General features: G+C 40.9%; 1 protein-coding gene across 9 annotated transcripts in view; it reads right to left on the bottom strand.

Annotated features, from left to right (window-relative positions):
* Positions 1-23,189, bottom strand: part of ATP8A1 (ATPase phospholipid transporting 8A1) — a 235,113-nt gene that overhangs the window by 191,047 nt on the left and 20,877 nt on the right. For 4 of the 9 annotated variants that reach the window (XM_045474206.1, XM_045474203.1, XM_045474204.1 and 1 more), the window contains exons 2-4: positions 8,746-8,860; positions 7,401-7,500; positions 5,901-5,999 (exon numbers count right to left, since the gene is read on the bottom strand). In XM_045474206.1, the coding sequence (XP_045330162.1) occupies positions 5,901-5,999; positions 7,401-7,500; positions 8,746-8,860 (314 nt within the window). Of the gene's footprint in view, positions 1-5,900; positions 6,000-7,400; positions 7,501-8,745; positions 8,861-21,448; positions 21,562-23,189 lie in introns of those variants that run through there. The other 5 variants (XM_045474201.1, XM_045474208.1, XM_045474205.1 and 2 more) reach the window with 3 other exon arrangements.

The raw sequence follows: 23,189 nt of genomic DNA, 5'->3' as shown, positions 1-23,189 counted from the left end.
AGAACAAAACACTCACTAACAAAACTGGAATAATGTAGACCTTCATTAGGCAAATTACTGCTTCCAAAAGTAAGCTTATGATTTACCAGCAAATGTTCTTAAACGAATTTTTTTTTAACGTTTATTTATTTTTGAAACAGAGAGAGACAGAGCATGAACGGGGGAGGGGCAGAGAGAGAGGGAGACACAGAACTGGAAGCAGGCTCCAGGCTCCGAGCCATCAGCCCAGACCCCGACGCGGGGCTCGAACTCACGGACCGTGAGATCGTGACCTGAGCTGAAGTCGGACGCTTAACCGACTGAGCCACCCAGGCGCCCCTTAAATGAATTTTTAAAGTTTGTTTAAATTTGTAGCATTAGGGGCGCCTGGGTGGCTCAGTCAGTTGAGCGGCCGACTTTGGCTCAGGTCAGGATCTCGCTGTTCCTGAGTTCAAGCCCCGCGTCAGGCTCTGTGCTGACAGCTCAGAGCCTGGAGCTTGCTTTGGTTTCTGTGTCTCCCTCTCTCCACCTCCAACCCCCCTCAAAAATAAGTAAACATTAAAAAAAAATTCAAATTTGTAGAATCAGTAGAGAATATTTTACAATTGATAAAACTCTAAAATACTCTTGTTAACAATGATCTTAAGAAAATTAGAAGGTAACCCAAAATAAATTTTGGTTCAAAATAATGGTCCAAAGCAAATTTAGATATGTGAATGAAGTACAAATACTTCCAAAACAATGCATATCTATTACAGACAATGGTTAGACTTCCAACTGAAGGAGACAAATAAAAGCTAATTAATGAAACATTCCACTTAAACAGGAAATTTAATCTTAGTGAAACCTAAGGAGATCCTAAACATTACTTTCCATCTACAGAGAATTCTTGTACAGGAGCAGCCCTTCCCTCAGCCTTCCCTCCACAGAATAAATTAGGTTGCTTGCAAGAAACAATTGTGTTGAATATACATAAGGATCCAGCCAGACAGGCAGGTTCTAACCTTAGTACTGTAAAAAGATCATATCTCTAATTCCAAATAGATCATTATTCCTTCTAAAATGAACAGTTCAAAGAATATTAATGCAGTTACTCTGTGAGTTCAAATAACTCCACTGTCCTATAATGAGAATTCACTTAATGTCACTGAGGGCTCGTGAACTATTGAATATTATCAATATTTAGTTGACAGTGCACCAATAAACTACTGTGTAAATAGTGCCATGAACTTCAGGATACTTAAGTACGTAATGTTGACCACACCCTCCTGGGAGCTGTCTCCTGCTTCCTAAGCATTTATCACATCATTGTCCAGGTGTTCCATCTGTAGCTTGGCCCCTTCTTTGTCTCTTCTCTTGTTACTCAGTGATGGAATTGTTCAAGGCTTATACCTGGCCCTCTTCACTTCTTATTCTATACTCTCTCCCTGGCTCAGCTCATCCATACCTGCAGTTTCAATTATAATTGATACATACATATTTACCAGCCAACACTCTCACTGGAGCTCCAGATGTTTACATCCAGTTGCCTCCTTGACATCTCCCTCTGGCAGTCTCAGAGGCATCTTGAACTATGTCCAAAAAGCAATCTAGGACTTTAACCCCCAAGATGTGGTCCTTGTTTCAGACATGGAACCAGATACCATCTACTTGCACAAACCAGGAACTTGAGAGTTAACCTTAGCATTTTCTTCTCCTTCTCACTTCCATCCAATCTATTTCTTATTCATTCAATAATGTTTACAAAACAATATGAGCCAGGCCCTGTTACTGAGGGTAACATCCCTGAGGATGCAGCAGTGGAAAAGCACAAAACTCTTAGTCTTTACGGAGCTTACATTCTAGTGGTTGGAGAGAAAATATGAACAAAATAAGCATGTTGGATGGTGATAAGTCTTGTCAATTCTACTCCTAAATATATATGGAATTCATTTTTCTGTATTGCTTTATCTACAATACCACTCGGTCTCAGACCTCTTCATTTTTTTATAGCAACTACCAGAATATTATTCTAACTAGTCTACCCAAATCCTCTCTTTCCTTACAATCCATTTTCTATATTTTAGTCAAAAGGATATTTGGATGATGACAATACAGTTAGCATTTATTCATCACCTTACTATCACTAGGCATTGTTCTAAGGATTTCAGTGTATCATTTAATTCTTTTGTTTACATTTTTTTTTAAATTTTATTTATTTTTGATAGACAGAGCACAAGTGGGGGAGGGGCAGAGAGAGAAGGAGACACAGAATCCAAAGCAGGCTCCAGGCTCGGAGCTGTCAGCAGAGCCCGACGCGGGGCTCGAACTCACAAATTGCGAGATCATGACCTGAGCCAAAGTCGGACGCTCAACCGACTGAGCCACCCAGGTGCCCCAGTGCATCATTTAATTCTTATGATAGCTGATAGCCGGTGTGGTTACTTGATTGTCTGTCTCCTCTACTGGGCTGCAAGTTCCATCATGGCTACTTTTATTCACTAACACATTCCCAGTAATTGGTCTGAATATTGTAGACTTTAAAAAAGCATCTGTTTTATAATGAATAAAGTTGATCAGAGCTTAAGTTAACAAGTATATAGCAAAGAAGGCATGTTTTCTGTGGTGAATATCATCATTTAGCAACCAACCTTGACCCTTATCATAAGAGTTGACATTTGACACGATGCTTTTTTTTTTTTTTTAAATGAAAAGTTCTCCACTAATTTCAGAATATTTTCAAGTAGGTATTTATGTCATTTTCTACCTGCACATTAAAAACAGGAAACTGCATTTTGTTGAGCTAGGCAAAGCATCAGGTGTTAAAATGCACTGGGTGCATAAGTCTTAGGTGTCTCACCTGGAGGGAATTGTTTTACCGTAAGTGTTCAATATAAAAGAAGGTTTACTGTAATGTAAGCTGTGTTTTATTCACTGATGAAAGAGTGGTAGACATTACTGGTCTTCACCACTATCTAGTTCTCCTCTATTTTCATGGACACTGAGATTAACCTCCTTTTTGTTTTGTCACTAGTTCTGGTATCAGACTGTAAGCAGATGTGATGTGCTTTATTTTTGGGCCAAAAACTTCTGGACCTCCATTCTCTCTCCCTCTGCTCTGGTGACCACCCAACATTCCACACAGTAGACCCTTGATTCAGCTGCATCCCTGAGTGGCTACATGGTGCGTCCTGCCCTCCCTTCCTCCCAGAAAAAATAACTGCAGTGTCTTTGAGTATGTGAAAAGAAACTTAGGTTTAAGCCACTGATATTTGGGACATGATTACTACTGCAACAAAAGTTCAGCACATCCTATACGTAACCTAGTAAATTCTTGGCACCTAAGTACTGCTTCATACATTTCACTGAAGGAATGGACAAATATATGTATTCATTGCAATTACTGATAAAGATACATTACTGATAAAGATACTCCTTGGGCAATCATCTAAACCATTTGATTTTTTTTTTTCCCCTAGGGAGTACTTTTTCAAACTTTCTATCACCTTACAAGTTGACATAAAGTCAATTCTTAAGGACTTATTTTACTCAGTTTCTTTTTTTTTTTTTTTTTTTTTTTTTTTTTCAGTTTATTTACCTTGAGAGGGAGAGAGAGAGAGAGAGAGAGAGCGTGCGTGCGAGCACACATGCATGCGCCCACAAGCAAGGCAGGGCCAGAGAAGGAGGGAGAGAAAGAATCCCAAGCAAGCTCCATGCTGGCAGCACAGAGCCCAATGCAGGGCTCGAACTCACAAACCAGGAGATCATGCCCTGAGCCCAAATCAAGACTCAGATGCTTAACCAACTGGGCCACCCAGGTGCCCCTATTTTACTCAATTTCTTAACAATGATTTTATTGGAAAAGCACTCCACGTAATACTATTTCTCCCCACAAGTATTATTATATCCTCCAGGAATTGCCTGGCAAGCTGCTTTCTGATAGTACACAATTATTACATTGTGCCAACAAGAGTTCTATTTAAAATAAAAACACCTTTTGGATAATATTTTATTCACCTTTTCATAATATTTACATGTTTCCACAGAGAGGGGTTCTAAAAACCATAGCTAGAGAACTTAGAGGTTTGTTAGAAGGAAAAGAAGAAAGATAGGCAGCTTACAGCAGGGATGATAATGCAGGGCTCTGGAGCCAAACTGCCTTCTTTTGAATTCTGACAGCCCCAGTTATTAACCAGATGACCCTGAGCAAGTGACCTTGCTCCTCTGTGCCTCCTCTCCCTCATCCGTAAAATGGGAGCAATATCAATAATCCTTTAAAGAGTTGCTGTAAGACTTAATAAATGTAAAGGATATCGAACCAGCATGGATCCCAGAAGCTCAATAAATGTGATCGATCCTACTGTTGGTGACTTGCCACAATATAGAGGAGCACTGGATGAGACAGAGCTCTGATCCCAACTGTGTTCTTGGACAGGCTCATGACCTCCCTAAACCCCAAGTTTCCTTACCTTTAAAACGGGATTAATATCCAACTTTTAAAGGTACTGAAGAAATGAAATGGGAAAAACATGTACAAAAACAACAGCACAATGTCTAGTAAATAACCTATGCTTAATCAAAATTATGTCAAAGAGAGAAAAGGGACTACATAAAGCAAAGAAAGTGACAAATTATAGTAAAGACCGATCCTTATGGACTGCCAAATCCAAGTACAATTTAAAGGATTTAAAGGTAAGTCTGTGTGGAACAATACAGGTAAAAAGAGAGTCCCTGACATTTTCAGTTTGTGGTCCCCTTGAAGCATGTTATTTCCAGGGAAGAGGATAGTGATGTTTTACAGACATGCAAACAGACAACCTCTGTCTGTACTCCTAGACACTTGGAGGTTTTTGAGACTGATGCTTCAAATGGACATTTGACCCATTTCAAATGAGTCTAGTGAAGCTATGGCTCATGCGTTCGTATGAGTTCCCAATTTGATTCTCTACAGAAATAATATTAATGTTTGTGCAACTTTAAATTGGAGCTTCCCAGAGAATGTCTCAGCCTTTCCTCACCTTACCATCTGACTTGCCTAAGGCCCGACAGAAAGTCATTTCATATTGGCCAAGTATTTAAAGAGCATAGGAAAAAATACATTCACTTCCTCAACTGAGGTAGTTAAAATAACGGTAAAACAGAGGAAAAAAGAAAAGTCTGAATTTATTTTGGGGAACTTATTTTATAAAAGGGAAATGGACTTCCTCTTTTCTCAGCTACTACAGAATAATAATAAAAATAGCATATATGTTGGTACTTTCTTTTAAGAAAATAAAAGGAAACTTAGAACTACTAACGATGAAAAGGAATCAAAAGTATTTAATAAAGTAAAAACCATGCATATAAATTAAAAATACATGAAAAGCCCTTTACATTTAGATAATTTGGAGGGTACCATGTTTAACTTGAAATAAAGTTCAAATTGAAAATTGGGCATAATTGAAATTAATGTTCAAATATAGTTTTCTCTCCAAGCCAATTATTACATTTAATTTCTTGGAGCACATGGGTGGCTCAGTTGGTTAAATGTCCAACTTCGGCTCAGGTCATGAGCTCGCGGTTCGTGAGTTCAATCCCCGCATTGGGCTCTGTGCTGACAGCTCAGAGCCTGGAGACTGCTTCGGATTCTGTGTCTCCCTCTCTCTCTGCCCCTTCCCTGCTCACACTCTTTCTGTTTCTCAAAAATAAACATTAAAAAAATGTTTTTAATTAATTTCTTTTATTACTAAACTACAAACATGGAGAACACTCTAACAAGTGTTCTGTAACAGTAAAACTGTAGAAACTAAGAGGAATGAGCTCCAGAATATATTCTACATATTTTTAAGTTGAATGAGCATTTTAAATAGCCTCTGCCAAGAATTAAACTTAAAGAAAAATGTATAAAAATATGTATATAAAATGACCATCACATTTGTTTATGAAAAAAATCAAATACTTACAATATCTTCTATTATCTCTTTGATAGCTGCCACAGCTAAGATAAATAAGAGAGGAACCAGTGTTGTGTAGCGACCTGTTGGTGATACATCAGGTATTTGCTATTTGGGGGGGAAAAAAAAAAGAAATCCAGTGAGAACTATTAAGTTTATAACATATTTAAAAACAACCATGTCCTAGTGCCTCTTAAAATATGCTTCAGTGATTTTACTCTCAAGCAGACTAACACTGGGTGAGGCAATTGGCTCGTATCTAGTAAGTGGCTGGAAGAACATGATAGCTCGCTTCATGGCAAGCTGTTGTATGTAGGGGAGTTAAATTAATACCATACCATCTTTAAAACTGATATTTTAAAAACACACTGAACCACATGGGAAAATAGCCACGCATTGTTGTATGGTTAAAGCAGAATGTAAAACATATGTATTATACGATCTTCTTTTTGTAGGCTAAATGAATAAATAATATTTAGGGTTGGGAGGGGCAGGGGGAAAGATGGCCAGGAGAAAATACACCCCAAATTTCAGGGTAGTTGTCTCTGAGTGGTGGAAAAATAATAGTTTTAATTTTTTTACGCTTTGTTGTGTTTTCTTGTTATTTTTACAATGAATGTATGCTTTTTAATACAATGAAACTTGTTTTCCCTGAATTACTACTTAATTACAAAAGGAAATTTTTTTTTTTTAATTTTTTTTTTTTTTCAACGTTTATTTATTTTTGGGACAGAGAGAGACAGAGCATGAACGGGGGAGGGGCAGAGAGAGAGGGAGACACAGAATCAGAAACAGGCTCCAGGCTCTGAGCCATCAGCCCAGAGCCTGACGCGGGGCTCGAACTCACGGACCGCGAGATCGTGACCTGGCTGAAGTCGGACGCTTAACTGACTGTGCTCCCCAGGCGCCCCAAAAAGAAATGTTTAAAAAAATTTTTTTTTAATGTTTATTTATTTTTGAGACAGAGAGACAGAGCATTAACGGGGGAGGGGCAGAAAGAGAGGGAGAGACAGAATCTGAAACAGGCTCCAGGCTCCGAGCTGTCAGCACAGAGCCCGATGCAGGGCTCGAACTCATGGACCGTGAGATCATGACCTGAGTCAAAGTCGGAGGCTCAACCGACTGAGCCACTCAGGCACCCCAAAAAGAAATGTTTTAAAATGGTAATTCTTATATTCTAAGGTTCAGAACTATTACTGTTACTAAAATAAATTAATATTTAATTACTATTTGAAGAAAAACTTCCCTCCCTCTTTACCATCAAATTTCCTCCCCGCCATATTGAATGTATAGAATGCTAAAAATAAGCTGACAAAAATGAATCAAAAGGCTTGAAGAAGTAGTGGAATTCTGATATCGCCTGCAGCAGGAGTTGGAAATGTCCACCCCAGCCAGCTTGTCTCTCTGTGTTTTAGATGCGCTTCAGGAGATGGGTCATGGGCTTAACAAAAACATTTATTAATATCTGAACATTTGACTTTGAACTAAAGTTTTATGACATGACTTTACCTGCAGCAGTGCAATAAAGAGAAAAAATGAGTTAGCAGCTCTTCTGAACTGAGAGTAGAGAAATCTTGGAAGGAAGGTGATTATGTTGTATTTCGCAGTGCTAGAAAACAAAATGAAAGGTAGCATAAAAAATTAATCCATAATTAGCACCCACATTTACAAAATTCTATTACCATCATATTAAAAATGAGATGGACAGCTGCCCTCTATTTCAACTTGGGAGAATACTGCAAATGGTCATTAACCTAGATGAAAGTAAATGAAAAGACTTATCTAAGTAGTAAGAGTTTAATTTTCTGCATAATCTCTTTTGTTCTCTTTGGCCGATCATCCTTTTTAACATACTAGGAGTAGCTTACAAAGAAAAGCAACTTTAGTTAGGAGAGTATATAATACGCTAATAAAAAATAAAATCTTACCAAAAAATCAGGAATTTGAGCAAGGCCAGAAACTTTTTCTCTTAATATTACTTATTTTTGAGAGAGAGACAGACAGAGACAGAGTGTGAGTGGGAGAGGAGCAGAGACAGAGGGAGACACAGAATCCAAAGCAGGTTCCAGGCTTGGAGCTGTCAGCATAGAACCCACCGTGGGGCTCGAATTCACGAGCCTTGAGATCGTGACCTGAGCCGAAGTCGGACACTTAACCGACTGAGCCACACAGGCGTCCCTGTAATTATTAATATTAAATGGTTATTTCTCAAATCCAGGAATTTGGCCACTGGAGAAACACTGGGCTCGTGAGAGGGGTAACGGGGTGCTCACTCCATCCAGAGGCCACTCAGTGAACAGTGTTTACAACGGTCATAATTTTTATGCTGTTGTTGGAAGGCAAATGTACCAGTGCAGGAACGCAACAGCCCTCCATTCCTCAGCACCATACTCAATCTTACAGCTATCAAAAGCCAGAATTTAAAGACTATTTAACCAAAAGGAGTTCTTGGTGAGGGACTGCAAAGGCCTCTTACCAAATGTTAAATTTTGTTAGCCAAATAATTGACTAACAATAACCACTCCTTCTTGTGACAGCTTTATGACAAAGGCATTTACCCATGAGCAGCTTTCGCCATGCAGACACTATACATAGAATTGGTGCAGTTGGTAGGGTATGGCTGTTTACCTTTCTGTTTACCTCCTTCCAGCTTCCAGATTCTTATTAATATCTCCTTATTGACTAGAGGATGAAGAAAACAGCAAATTCACACTGCCTCCAGTAAGTTCTCAAATATGAACCGATTTCACCGAAAGCTCTTGGTGAGCATTTTTGTTTCGGCCAGAGAGGAGAGATGGCCTATCGGGTATCGCTGTGATGGCTGGCCTGACAAGCCATCTCTGGCAGTTCCTACCTGACTTGGTTATTGCAGAATTTTGTCAGCTGGGGCTGGTTGATGAATATAGTCCGTATTTCCTCCTGGTCAGCCAGTGAAGTCTTCTCTGAAACATCATCTGTCTTCTCATAACCTTGAAGAGAGACAGTCTTTTGATTCAATAAGAAACGTTTCATTTTATCATCCAGACAACAACATACTTCATAACTACTTGAGATTCTAAAATTTGTTCAGAGCTATAAGCTTCTCCCTGATTGGTGTTCTTGTTTCTTTCATAATAGAAAAGGAAAATCCCCACATCTAATATTTCAACTAAAAGTCAGCATTTAATAGTCATATAAAAACTGACCCATTTTAAAATCTTTGCAAATTTTGCAAATTTTTACTCATTGTTCCCCCATAAACGTTCAACTTATTTCCTTCTGTTATGTAAGAATCCATCCAAAAGTAACAAAACATTTTAAACTAGTTGACTTTACAGTTTTAGAGAAGAAGAATAAGAGGTAATTCAAAATATATTTAAAAAACTTAAGTATACATATTTAATACCACTCTGGGATTCTTTTTTTTTTTCTTTTTGGGTGAAGACAGAAACAAGATAAACATTAAGGTTTATAGAGGCAACCACCATGTTCTGATATGACCACAACTCACTGTAATCATCTTAATCTTTCCACTAACTGCAATTTATGTTCATAATGAGCTTCAAATTTCTTAAGACCATTTCAAGTAATCTCAGGGTCATTCCTTCTTTTTATGTTTCTTTTTTTTAAATGTTTTTTGTTTTTTAGTGTTTATTTTTGAGAGAGAGAGACAGAGTATGAGCAGGGGAGGGGCAGAAAGAGAGGGAAACACAGAATCTGAAGCAGGCTCCAGGCTCTGAGCTGTCAGCACAGAGCCTGATGCAGGGCTTGAACTCATGGACAGTGAGATCATCATGACCTGAGCTGAAGTCGGATGCTTAACTGACTGAACCACGTAGGCGCCCCTAAAAAAATTTTTTTAATGTTTATTTATTTTTGAGAGGCAGAGTGTGAGTAGGGGAGGGGCAGAGAGAGGAAGATACAGAATCTGAAGCAGGCTCCAGGCTGGCAGCAAAGAGTCTGATGGTGGGGCTCGAACTCACAAACAGTGAGATCATGACCTGAGCCAAAGTCGTCCATTTAACCGACTGAGCTACCCAGGTTCCCGTTTATTTATTTATTTTGAGAGACAGAAAGAGAGATAGAGAGAGACAGAAAAAGAGGGATGGAACAAGTGGGGGAAAGGCAGAGAGAGAGGGGGAGAGAGAGTCCTAAGCAGACTCCATAGTGCAGAGTCCAACTCAGGGCTTGATCTCACAAACCATGAGATCCTGACCTGAGCTGAAATCAAAAGTCAGACACTTAATGGACTGAGCCACCTAGGCGTCCCTCAGGATCATTCTAACAATGCAACAGATTCAAGCAATTTCAACTGGGTAACGTCTTATCGCAAAGTTGACAACACTTTAAAAATACATACAAATTCTCAGGGTACCGGGATGGCTCAGTCAGTTGAGCATCTGACTTTAGCTCAGGTCATGTTCTCATGGTTCATGAAATTGAGCTCCATGTCGGGCTCTAGAGCCCGGTTCCGGAACTGGGCTGGTTCAGGCTCCGGAACCTGGAGCCTGGTTCAGATTCTGTGTCTCCTTCTCTCTCTGCCCCTCCCCTGCACGTGCTCTCTCTCTCTCTCTCTCTCAAAAATAAATAAACATTAAAAAAAAAATACATAGAAGTTCTAAAAGAACATAAAACATTAAACTGCTTCTTTTACCTTCTAGTAAGAATTAACTGAGACTACATTAAATCAGTCCTTACTCCTTTCCTAGAAAGAGCCACCAACAGTATTCTATTACAAACCCAGTTTTCTTCTCTTTTTATTCAGGCAATTCCAACTCCTCCTATAAAACCTGCTGACAGGGTTTCTTCTGAAGTTCTCTAAGATGCTAAGTCAGTGTTTCTTCTCTGTATTCCCATAGCCCTCTGCACTTCCCAGTCCCCAGCAAAACACCCAAATCAGAAGATTTTGTTACTGCCTGCTTCTGAGTCTGTCTCTCCTTCCCAGAATGGGAACTCCCAGAGGCCACACCCAGAGGGTGTGTTACTCATCATCGGAACACCAGTACCAACCAACAGCAGGTACTCAATAAATGTTTGCTGAATAAACACCAAATGACAAAGGAGTGGTTATTTGGCCTTTTCTTTTCTTTTTTTTTTTTTGAGGGCAAGTAAATGCTTCTCCACCCATTGATAAAGAACTAATGGCAGCCAAGTGCTGGTAACAAAATGTATAAGAAAAGCTTGCCTGTGGGGTCTGTTGCTATATGAAACCAGAAAATCACTTAGGCTTTCTACAGAGGTGGGCAACACGAGTATGGGGACGCAGTTGTGTGCAGAGGACGCAACAGTGCTGAAGCATAGACAAAGGGCAAGGTAAAGGCAGTGCGATGTGCTGAAAAAGCACACGGGCAGATCTCGGGAGACCTCTCATGCTGGCGAAGAAGTCTGGAACGCATCCTCTGGTTGGCAGCGAGCCACTGAAAGCTTTCCAAGTAGAGAGGTGCAGAGTGAGGATGGTCACTCTGGAGGCCACATGGCTCCCAAGTGAGTGCTGTCATATCCATTTTACAGTATGAATGAAGCACACGGGCAGCTTTGCCTCTGCTCGCATGGTTAATAACTCTCTTTCACCGCACCATGTTTTAGATACAGGTTTCCCCCTGGTTTTATATAATCAAAATTTTATATATGGATTGCTATAGACTGGACATTGGCGTCTCCCCCAGATTCATATGTAGACAGGTAATCCCAAATTGATGGCATTAGGAGGTGGGACCTTTGGCAGATGATCAGGTCATGAACCCTTGGGGCTCAGGCAGTGGGATGCCCTGCGCGGGTGTGATACTGAAGGAGGGAGGGAGAGCTGCACGGAAAGTAGGGAGCCAGGCACTCCACCAATGGGAGCTGCCAGTCGCCCTGTCCTGTCTCTTCAGGGCTCCAGGGAGCTCAGCCACCCAAGCTCTTCCATCAGCAGTGATAGAGAGACCCCGCAGGCACCTGAAGCCCGTTCCCAGGATGTCGAAAGCCAGGTGTCACAAGTACCACCTAGCATTTGGCCCAGAATCCCTAGTTACTCCTTGCAGGTGGCAGCAAGCCAGCAGTAAGTAGACACAGGGACCTCAGGAACCCTCAGGAATATCTCAGTGCATGTGCCTAGCCTCACAGGTCCTCAGGAATAATCCATGAAGGCATCTGGGAGAAAGGCTGGTATTCTTACTAAACTGGAATGGGAAAGTCTGTTATACTTAGAATCTTCAAGGAACTCTCATCTTACATTACAGAAATAAGCAGGTTAGGTCTGGACATATGGGTAACATATCAATTCCTCAACCTCTGATGAATTGACCCACTGGTAGATGACAAGAATCTAACAGCATCGGGCTAGCACAGCCTGATGCACCCAATCTCACAACAGGGGTAGACGCACCCGTAGAGCCCAAATCTTCAAAGTCTGTTGGGATACCTGGCAATGGGGCCGTGCTTCAAATCTGTTGCACACAACTAATTCTCTGCCCCTCCACAGAGCTGAGAAGGGTGCTACCAATGTTTAACTCCCTGACTCACCTCTTTCCTGACCATCTCCTTCTCCAAGTTGAAATTGACATTTAATCTGTGAATGGGATTTTTACCATCAAACCTTACAAGCCTAGGAACAGATCTGTCTCTCTTGCAGGCGAGTCTGCTCCTATCATGAGTTGAGCTTACAAAAAAAATAAGAAAGCAAACTCATTTCCTGCATTTTCAAGTTCTTGGGGGAGCGGGGGCGGGGGGGGGGGGCATCTCAATATGGTCCCAAGTACAGACACAGAAATTAATGATAGTGACACCAGATCCACACTCCTTCAACATATCTTGAATATTCCAGGAAAACCACTCCTAGTCACCCCTGTGTCCTCAGTGTTCACTCAGGCATTTGACATCTGCTAATAGCATCATTACTCTTCCTAAACTAAAAGTACTACAGGGCGAACCCTGGCAGGCACAGTCACACACAGCACTGTAAGGAACAGACATGAAGCAAGTCTCAATGGTGCCTTCTGAACCACATTAGTTTCTTTCAACATTGCACCCTCCAATGTCCGTAATGTCTTAAAACCAATCAGAAGGAAACCAGTCTCCTAAAATAAACTATTCTGCACTAGCTTTTGTGGAAATGAATAAGGAGGATACTTTTCCTTATTTATGCAAGAAAGAATAGGCAATGATTCAGTAATTCAGAGTTCCAGGTACAGTGAAAATTCTATATGTAGTGTCACATCCTGCTTATTATTTCCCCAGCAGAAAAGCACTTTTGTTTTCCGCATTGTTTTTAACTATTTCAATTAATGCAAAGTTAGTATTTAAATGATAAAATTACTTCACAAACCAGGGATTTTACCAGGCTCATTTCTGCATTCTTAGTTATAACAGAACCAAATGCTATTTCTAGACTTCTGAAGGACCAAGAGTTTCAATATAGGGAAGCAAAGAGTCACATACCACTTTTAGCCACTGAATGTGCTACAAGAAGATACTACCTTGTATTACTAAAGAGGGGTATAGAAGCAACATCCTCCTGGTGACCATTTCGGCTTCCAGCAATAATTTTCATTATTGAGTAAATAGAAAGTGCTGACGAGTCAGCATTCTAATCATGGCCCTGAAGTGAACAAGCATTCATCTTCCCCTAACGGTGTTTGATCATTAAACCCACTTGGTGGTTGTGAGGCAAGCTGTGGTTCTTCCACTGAGTACTTATGTGACCCTGTGAAAACCATGTAATCCCTGGGGGTTATTTCTCTCCCCTTGTGAAAATGAGGAAGGTAGGCTAAGGATCTGAAGTTCTTTTTCAGCTCCAAAGTCTTATGAGATTAGTATTTGCCAGGAACCAGGGAGAAAAAAGTCAATACATCATTTGTTCAGAAGAGCAATGAAATTTAAAAACAAAACAAACATTTCCCTACTTCAGCCAGATGATTCACAGCAACAGCTGCCTTACACGGCCCGCAGTAGAACTCAGTTACAAAGTCAGACTGCGGTCCATGTTTGAAAAGGTAAGTGGTGACTATCATCTATTGCCAGCAACTACCTGGCACCCACTTATGACCAGTGACTACTGGGTTAATTAGTATATTCACATATAGTCTTTCTTCCTCTGCCCAGATTCATGGTCACATGCTTGTATGCACACAATATAATGCGACAGAGAAGAAAAATGTCTAACAGATATTAAAGTGAAGAGCTTTGAGTCTTTTTCATACAATTAGAGCCGAAGTATCATCTTTGAAATTTTCTATTTCTCACCACAAATATCATGCCCCAATAAGACTGATCATGTGTTCGTTCATTTGTTCATTCATTCATGCATTCACTCAACATATTTCAGCATAAGTGCCTACTATGTCCCAGCAAAAAGCTTCAGGAACAGCAGAAAATAAGACACAGTCCCTTCTCTCAGGAACTGCCTTTCTAGAGTAGAGCAAGATAAATATAGATCATGGTAAGTGTGATGAAGAAAATAAACCAAGTGATTGACAGAGTGATTGACAGAACCCTCTGTGCTTCAGTTTCATCATCTTATGATGGAGATGATAATAGCGTCTACTTCAAAGGGAGGTCATGAGGCCCCCATGAGCTAATAAATACAGAAAACAATGCCTGGTATATAGTAAAAGCTCACTATACGTTAGCTGTTCTCATTGTTGCTGTTGTTACCACTACCACTACTGTGGCTTTATACTGAGTGGTAAGGGAAGGCCTCCCCAAGGAGAGGCTGAGGTGGGACCCCAACCAGGAATTAAATAAGGGACAGGGTAAACCCAGCTGGGGAAGAGCAGGATGCGGCCCGTGTTTGAAAAGGTAAGTAGTGACTATCGTCTATTGCCAGCAACTACCTGGCACCCGCTTATGACCCAGCCGGGGAAGAGCCTTAAAGACAAGAATAAGGTTGGCATTTCCAGGTACATAAGGATCAGTAACAGTGAATAGGAAGGCATCAAATAAGGAGAGGCAGGGCCAGATTGGAAAACAGTAAGAAACCTGAATATATATTCTTAATGTGGTAGGAATCCACTGAAAAGTTGTAGGCAGGAAGATCGTTTTGAGACTACTGAGCCAATTCAGGTAAAAGATGATGGGGCCTGCGTGCCATAGCGGTGACAGGAGATGAAATGGATGCATACACATTTTTGGAGGTGGAGCTGCTCTGACCCTTACAGCCTCTCCAGAGCACACATTACCATCGCACCCCGTATGATGTCACATATACACACTGTCTGAAGCTAAAACCCAAGTTGAGGGAGACATTTAGGATTTTAAATGCAACAAAACGGGGGTGCCTGGGTAGCTCAGTCGGTTGAGCATCCAACTTTGGCTCTGATCATAATCTCACGGTTCATGAGTTTGAGCCCTGTGTTGGGCTCACTGCGTCAGTGTGGGGCCTGCTTCGGATCCTGTGTCCCCCTCTCTCCCTGCCCCTCCTCTGCTTGCACTATCACTCAAACAAACAAAAATAACAAATGCAACAAATGATCAACCCCTTAACAGAATTCACCGTACAAACACTCCTATCCTTAAAAATCATGCATCATTTTCTTTATACAACATACCAATTGATAATACTGAAACCAACGGTATACTCAAGGAAGGCATGACAGAATCATAACTGGGAACACAGACCATGGAGTGAGAGATACAGTTCAGGTCCATCAGTTATGGAGTGAGAGATACAGTTCAGGTCCATCAGTTATGGAGTGAGAGATACAGTTCAGGTCCATCAGTTATGGAGTGAGAGATACAGTTCAGGTCCATCAGTTATGAACTAGGGTCATCTTTTAAAAAGCTATTTATGTATGTATGTATGTATGTATGTATTTATTTATTTATGGGGAGGGGGGATGCAAGCAAGGAAGGGGCAGGGAGAGACACACACACACACACAGAATCCAAAGCAGGCTCCAGGCCCTGAGCTGTCAGTACAGAGCCTGATGCGGGGCTTGAACTCCTGACCCACAAGATCATGATCTGAGCCACCAGGTGCCCCGAGCTAGGGTTGTCTTAAGCAAATTACTTAACTCTAGCTGCCGACTTTGTTTCATAGGTTTTTGTGGGGAATAAATGAAATAATGCATGTGTAAAAGTACTTGGGATAGTGCCTAGTTCCTCATGCTCATACAACAACTCTAGCTATTATTTTTATTACTATAATCAGAGAGGCAGACTGTGGGGAAAAGGAATAGGCTTTATGGTCAGATCTGTATACAAATTTGTACAGAACATCACAAATTATTTTGTGTTCTGAGCCTCAGCTTCCTCATGCATAAAACAGTTATTAAGAGAATTAAATGACATTATGTTAGCACAATGTAGCACAACTTTGTCACTCATACATTTCCTGTCAGCCCATCCTATATCCAGATATTATAAAATTAATCACCTTTCAAAATACTCAAAATGAGAAAAACAAGTCTTAAGGACATTAATGTAGGTATTAATATTTAAAAAAAATTTTAATGTTTATTTTTTTTTAAGAATGAGTGAGAGACAGAGCACAAGTTAAGGAGGGACAGAGAGAGGGGGAGACACAGAATCCAAAGCAGGCTCCAGGCTCCAAGCTGTCAGCACAGAGCCTGATGCGGGGCTAGAACTCAGGAACCGTAAGATCATGACCTGAGCCAAAGTTGGACGCTTAACCGACTGAGCCACCCAGGCACCCTGGTATTAACATTTTTAAAATTTGTGGATAAATTATAATGAAAATTGTGACCAGTGTCTAAATCTAGACAGGAAAATAATGCATTTTACCCTATGATTTTATAAATTAATATTAAGTAAGTAAATGTTTTCCCCCAAATTGTCATCTGTGTGGGGGGTTATGCAACAGAAAAGCAGGGGTGGGTAGGTAGGAGGGAGAAAAGAACAAAATACAAAATCATTCTGTTGCCTGGTAATATGGTTATAGCACCACTGAGTTTCTGTAGTCTCAAGTTTATTGCAGTTATAAGTAAGGCTAAAACTGGAATCAGAGTTATCTATTACGTTATCTCCTAACATATTCAGGAGAGTCCAATTGTATATCCTTTTGCTCAGTGGCCTCAAATATTAGACATTAAAGAGGTCATGTTAATTGCTCATGGTTTTTGACACAAAATGGGGTCATCAGACAAACAGTCTTGCTTGCAACAGTCATTGGATCTAATAAAAGAATATGAACTGGAAAACTGGCCAGAGACTTTAGAGGCACAACTACAAAACTTAGGTGTAATTAAAGTTAGGGGCTACTTATTGGGAAACCATGAGCATTATCCTTTCCAAAATTTTAGTATGTTTTTATTCTGTGAGAAAAATAACAATTAGAAGTCATCATGTAATAGTAGTTTTGCTTTGTTTTTGGCTCAAATTTCTGGAACAAAGCAATCTTTGGCTAAATATAATTTACAGGCTTGTATTTATTTTGTTTTTAATGGTATCTTACTATATATATATATATATAGTTTATTAGAAACATAGAAGCAGTTACTAGAGGTACAAAAGAGATTTGAAATCCCATATCCTGTGCTGTTGGAGCAGAAGAGCGATTTCAAATGTTCGATTGTGAGCTTGGCAGCAGCTGCTGAGAGAAAGAACAAAGGGAAGAAAAACCACGGCGCTGGGAACAAGGAACGGGGTGCTTTAGAGGTTAAGACTCACACGCTACATTTTCAAAGATGGCATTGAAGAAATCAAACACCTTTACAAGTATGGAAAATAGAAATTATTTAGCAATCTGTCTCAAATTTCTAGATCATGGTTGCAATAGCCAGAAGGGAAATGAAATTTTCAATTGCAGCAATATACCTTCCTGTTGATTTATACCTGACTGTTGATTTAGGCTCAGTGCAGTGGACATCTGCTGCTCATTTCAGCTCAGCATCTGCTTCTCCTGAAAAATCCTTGGTTTTCTTTGGAGAACTCTTCTTGCACAACTGCTGGCAGCCTTTAGGGTCTGCTGCAGCAAGTTAGTGTTCCCCTTTTTGACCTAAAGGTGGGCACATGGCCCATGGTTGACTAGAAATGGTCAATATGCAATCTGGATGTATGGGAAGGTTGAGCACACATAAGACTGATCTGAGCTATCCATCTATTAGTCAAACTGTCTTGGAGCATCCTTGGCTTTCTTATAAAGCTTTTCGTTTGATTCTGGGAACTACTCTTACCTACTTCATGAATATGCTCAGCTTCCATACTATGGAATTTTAGCAGAGGCATTTCAGTCCTCTGCTGGAAGTTTTCTCCCAATGTCCATCTAATGCAGACCACTGACACCATATGTGGCCCAGGCCACCAATCACCAGCTGACTTTCCTGCTCTGCATGGAATAGTGACCTGCAACCATAATGCAACTTCCCTGCCCACAAAATCACCAGGCTGCCTAGAACCTTCCCCAACTGGCCCTACTTGCTAGAGCAGATCTCCTCTGATGTTAACAGCTGTCCTAACCAAGCCCTGAGTCCAGCCTGTTCTGGGATAACTATGGGTTGTCACCCTAAAGAATTTGCACTACAGTCAAAAAGCTTTCCACATCCCTCGCTTTCCTAACTTCCCCTCCTTTTTTTTCTCATTCATGCAAATGGTAGCTCATTACCCTCAAGCCCAACTGAGTTACAACAAAATGTTGTAACAAAGGACATCCACTTACTCCAATGATGTAAAATACGGTTATCTGCTTCAAAAATGGGTTGCTTTCAGTCTTTAAAAAAAGGAGTAACCCTTTTGTAAGGGTTTTAAAGAATTTTCTCAAAATGATGAAGATAAGGGAACTACTTCTAATGGAGAACTGCCCATGGTCAGAGCCAGTGAGTATCATAGCCAGGACAATACAGGGAAACTGATTAAATACAACCTAGCTCTAAAGCTTTAACACTAATGGAGGTATTCATTCATTCAACAAATAAGCTTGACCCGACTTCTAACTCTATTTCTCCTTTACTTTCCCTGTTTCATATTGATAGTTTTTCCAACCATAAATCTCTCCTACCCTCATGGTCTTGTTAGATGCTACTTAGATGTGAAAGCACCCTCTCTGACCATTCCTCCTTGAAGTATCACCTACAAAAGTTTTGAATATAAAGTGGTCTTTTGATCACTCCAATATTAATCTTTTGACCTATAGTTTAGGTATATTGTGGTAGGGTCCCCTCACTAAGGAATGGAAACAAACAAACAAAACCTTAAGGCAACCTGCCTATACCAGTATGTGACAACATCCCTCATGACCTTGTAACATGAGACCACTTAATCAGACTGCATGTTTGTGTGTTACCATATATGGGAGACAAAGAAATAGAAAATGTATAAAAAAAAACTATGCCATGTGGTGTTTGGGGCTCACTTCTTCGGGTACAAACCCAACTGAACAGTGTTGGCATGAATAAAGCTGCTTCCTGGAAAGAAAAGCCTCAGTGTCACAACTCTCTGTGTAAGAATACTGCTACATTACAGCAGCTGAGAATAATAGATGTTACAGATAAACCGAACTTATGCACTGAGACAGGACAGGCATAAGGGCACATGAAAGTAACTGTCTGGTATGTTACTCTAATATCAGGAAGAAACGAAGAACACATCAGGAAATTTTCTTGCATGTAATAAATGTTCACTAAATTTTCTATTTTAATATCAGGCATCCCAAAATTCCCAGTAGTTTACAGTTTTTTTTGCCTGTCTTGATACCCACTAATATATTCTTCTATCAGGACCTGTCATACAATAAATGGTAAAGATATTTTTCTTTAAGTGTCTTTGTGGGAACTGATCTAAAAATAAATAAGCGTGAAACCACATAGACAACATTTCTTATCTAGAATAGGAAAAAAAAAATGGCTATTTCCTGAATTCATGCTGAATTGCAGCAAACTCCAAAAGTAGTACTATCAATTCTAAGTGGTGGACACTAAAATAAGTATTCCTGACATCAGGAAGAAAGGCTTTCCTTAAGCAGTATCACATGAAAATCTAGGGCCTGCCTAGTGTTGAACCTCACACATAGTAAGCAACCAATTTCCTTGGCCGTCAGCCTTGCATGTTAACCTTGGAAAATAATCATCTTGGGCATGCTGAATTGTTAGAAGTAATAACGAACATTTTTATTAATGCTAAATCATGCTTAACAGGAAAGGAAGAAGAACAATAAAAGATGGAAGGAATTTAATGATACCTCCTTGAGAACAGCCCATAGATCACTTGGTCAGATAAAAGCAATAAATGGTACGTTCCCGAGAATATATACATTAGATATAGACTTAAAACTTGGCACAGAAACAGACTGCACTAGCAGTGAGGGGTTTCAACTGCCAGACATCCACCAGGCATCTCCTCGAGGTCTCAATTAGCTAAAAGCACCATTGACTTGTCTCGCATTCAAATTCATCTCTGAGAAGGTACAGACACAAGATGAGGAATTGCCACCATGGACTGGACTCTAATCAGTGCAAAAGTGATAAAACAGAACTGAAACTGTAGAAAACATAACTGTACCAAAGAGCTTTTGACAGGCAAGAAAGGGGAATACCAGGCTAAACCAGACACGTGTATGTATTCTAGACTTTGGGAGGACACATTTTAAGTTATCATCGAGACCCAAAAAGGACAGAAGTCTGGAAGGCTGTCTAAAGCAACATGCTGACTGACTGTGGAAGTCCTGACACAGGGGAAAGGGAGGTGTATTCAAAGAGAGCAGTGCCACTGCACAAGTAAAACATAAACAAGATCACGGAAAAGGTTGGAAATCGGCTCACAAGTTCAAGAGCGAATAATAACAGATGCACAGACATCAGAGAACAAAGGAAAGCTGTTTTTAAAAATGTTACACTGGGGCTACTGGGTGGCTCAGTCCGTTAAGCGTCCGACTTTGGCTCAGGTCACCATCTCAAGGTTTGTGGGTTCAAGTGCCATGTTGGGCTCTGTGCTGACAGCTCAGAGCCTGAAGCCTGCTTCGGATTCAGTGCCTCCCCCTCTCCCTCGGCCCCTCCCCCATGTATTTCTCTCTCTCTCTCTCTCTCTCAAAAATAAAAATAAACATTAAAAAAAATGTTAGAGACTACTAAATGTTTTCTTGCCTTCCATGTGGGGTACAAGGAATTGCTGGGACAGGTGTGCCGCCTGCAACTGATGGTATCATGTTAACAGAAAATTGGGGCGCCTGGGTGGCGCAGTCGGTTAAGCGTCCGACTTCAGCCAGGTCACGATCTCGCGGTCCGTGAGTTCGAGCCCCGCGTCGGGCTCTGGGCTGATGGCTCAGAGCCTGGAGCCTGTTTCCGATTCTGTGTCTCCCTCTCTCTCTGCCCCTCCCCCGTTCATGCTCTGTCTCTCTCTGTCCTAAAAATAAATAAACGTTGAAAAAAAAAAATTAAAAAAAAAAAAAAAGAAGAAAATAAAAGAAATAACAGCGCTTCTCAACTCCTACTTTTCCTACTTCATTCTCCATCAAGGGTGATCAACTTAAGACTTTCTTAGAAAAGTTGGAGCAAACATTAGTTGGAGGAATGAGGCACAAAAGAAGGTAGAGGCTTGCTAAAAAAAGAAAAGCCCGCACCTAGCTGCTCTAAATGAACTCATATCTGACAGCATATCTTAGGTCTGCATCTACATACACACACACACACACACACACACTTTCAAACCTGCAGAGCTATGAGAACCTGCAGAATCATTATGTGGATTGTCACTCATCATAGAAGACACCATGGTGAACGCGAGAGGTTACAGAAGTTGAAGGCAAGAAACAGCTGTCCCAGTGCTCTAAACAGAAAAGAAAGAGAATCCTGTACTTTAGAAACTGTTTACGAACATAGTCTACAGAGGTGCTTTTAGAGTTCACAGATTTACATAATGGGAACTACAATTTCTAAAGGTTATGGTAAAAATCTGAAAATAAATTCTCCGGCTAAAAACATTTCCCTTTAGCATTGAGAATTCAGTTAACATTGAATAGGATGTCACTGTTTAAAAAAAAAAAAAAATTTTTGATGTTTATTTTTGAGAGAGAGACACACACAGAACACATGTGGGGGAGGTGCAGAGATGGAGGGAGACACAGAATCCGAAGCAGGCTCTAGGCTCTGAGCTGTCAGCATAGAGCCCGATGTGGGACTCAAACCCACAAACCACGAGATCATGACCTGAGCTGTAGTTGGGCTCCCAACTGAGTGAGCCACCTAGGCACCTGGATTTCACTCTTTTAAATTTTTTTTTTTTCAACGTTTATTTATTTTTTTTTTTTTTTGGGACAGAGAGAGACAGAGCATGAACGGGGGGAGGGGCAGAGAGAGAGAGGGAGACACAGAATCGGAAACAGGCTCCAGGCTCTGAGCCATCAGCCCAGAGCCTGACACAGGGCTCGAACTCACGGACCACGAGATCGTGACCTGGCTGAAGTCGGACGCTTAACCGACTGCGCCACCCAGGCGCCCCTGGATTTCACTCTTTTAAAAGCAGCATTTCTCAGGGCGCCTGGATGGCTCAGTTGGTTAAGCATCTGATTCCTGATTTCGACTCAGGTCATGATCTCACGGTTCGTGAGTTTGAGTCCCACGTCGGGCTCTGAACTGACAGTGCGGAGAATCCCTGCTTGGGGTTCTGTCTCTCCCTCTCTCTCTCTGCCCCTCCCCTGCTTGTGTTCTCTCTCATTCTCAAAAATAAATAAACTTTAAAAAAAGGGGTATTTCTCATACATGGGATATATACTCAGATTTTTAAAAAATTTCCCCTTTGGGGTGCCTGGGTGGCTCAGTCGTTAAGCGTCCAACTTTGGCTCAGGTCATGGTTGGGTCTCACGGTTTGTGGGTTTGAGGCCCACATCGGGCTCTGTGCTAGCAGCTCAGAGCCTGGAGCCTGCTTCGGATTCTGTGTCTCCCTCTCTCTCTGCTCCACCCCCACTGACACTCTGTCTCGGTCTCTCTCAAAAATAAATAAACATTAAAAATTTTTTTTAAATTTCCCCTTCAAAAAAAGGTCTTTTATATCACCTAGGTCTGAACAATACTGTTACTGGCCAATGAGTTTGGGGTCAATGCCAGTCAAAAATCAAGTGTAGAGGACTAAAAGAATGGTTTAAAGGAAGGAGGAGACCATCGGGGACCAGCAAGCCCACAGACTCTTTCCTTTTTAAAAATGGAGACTTTAGCATATGGATTTCAACAAGGCTTTCAGCTAGGCTCTATTCTTTTAAACACAGACATATAGGTTTCATGATCATGTAACAATGTAGATTCTCAACTAGTTGACCAACATCCTCAGACAGGGCTCACACTGGAAATTTCCTTTGGTTCCCCCCTGCCTGCAAGCCCTTCTGAAGGAACTTACCCTGAGATACCCTTGGTTCCTGCCCCTCTACTCCTCTCCTGACCTACTACCCCGGCCTGG

The sequence above is a fragment of the Leopardus geoffroyi genome, chromosome B1 (assembly GCF_018350155.1).
Source record: "Leopardus geoffroyi isolate Oge1 chromosome B1, O.geoffroyi_Oge1_pat1.0, whole genome shotgun sequence".
NCBI classification, from domain to species: Eukaryota; Metazoa; Chordata; class Mammalia; order Carnivora; family Felidae; genus Leopardus; species Leopardus geoffroyi.
Note: the sequence above shows the minus strand (reverse complement) of the source record. Positions and strands in the feature narration are given on the sequence as shown.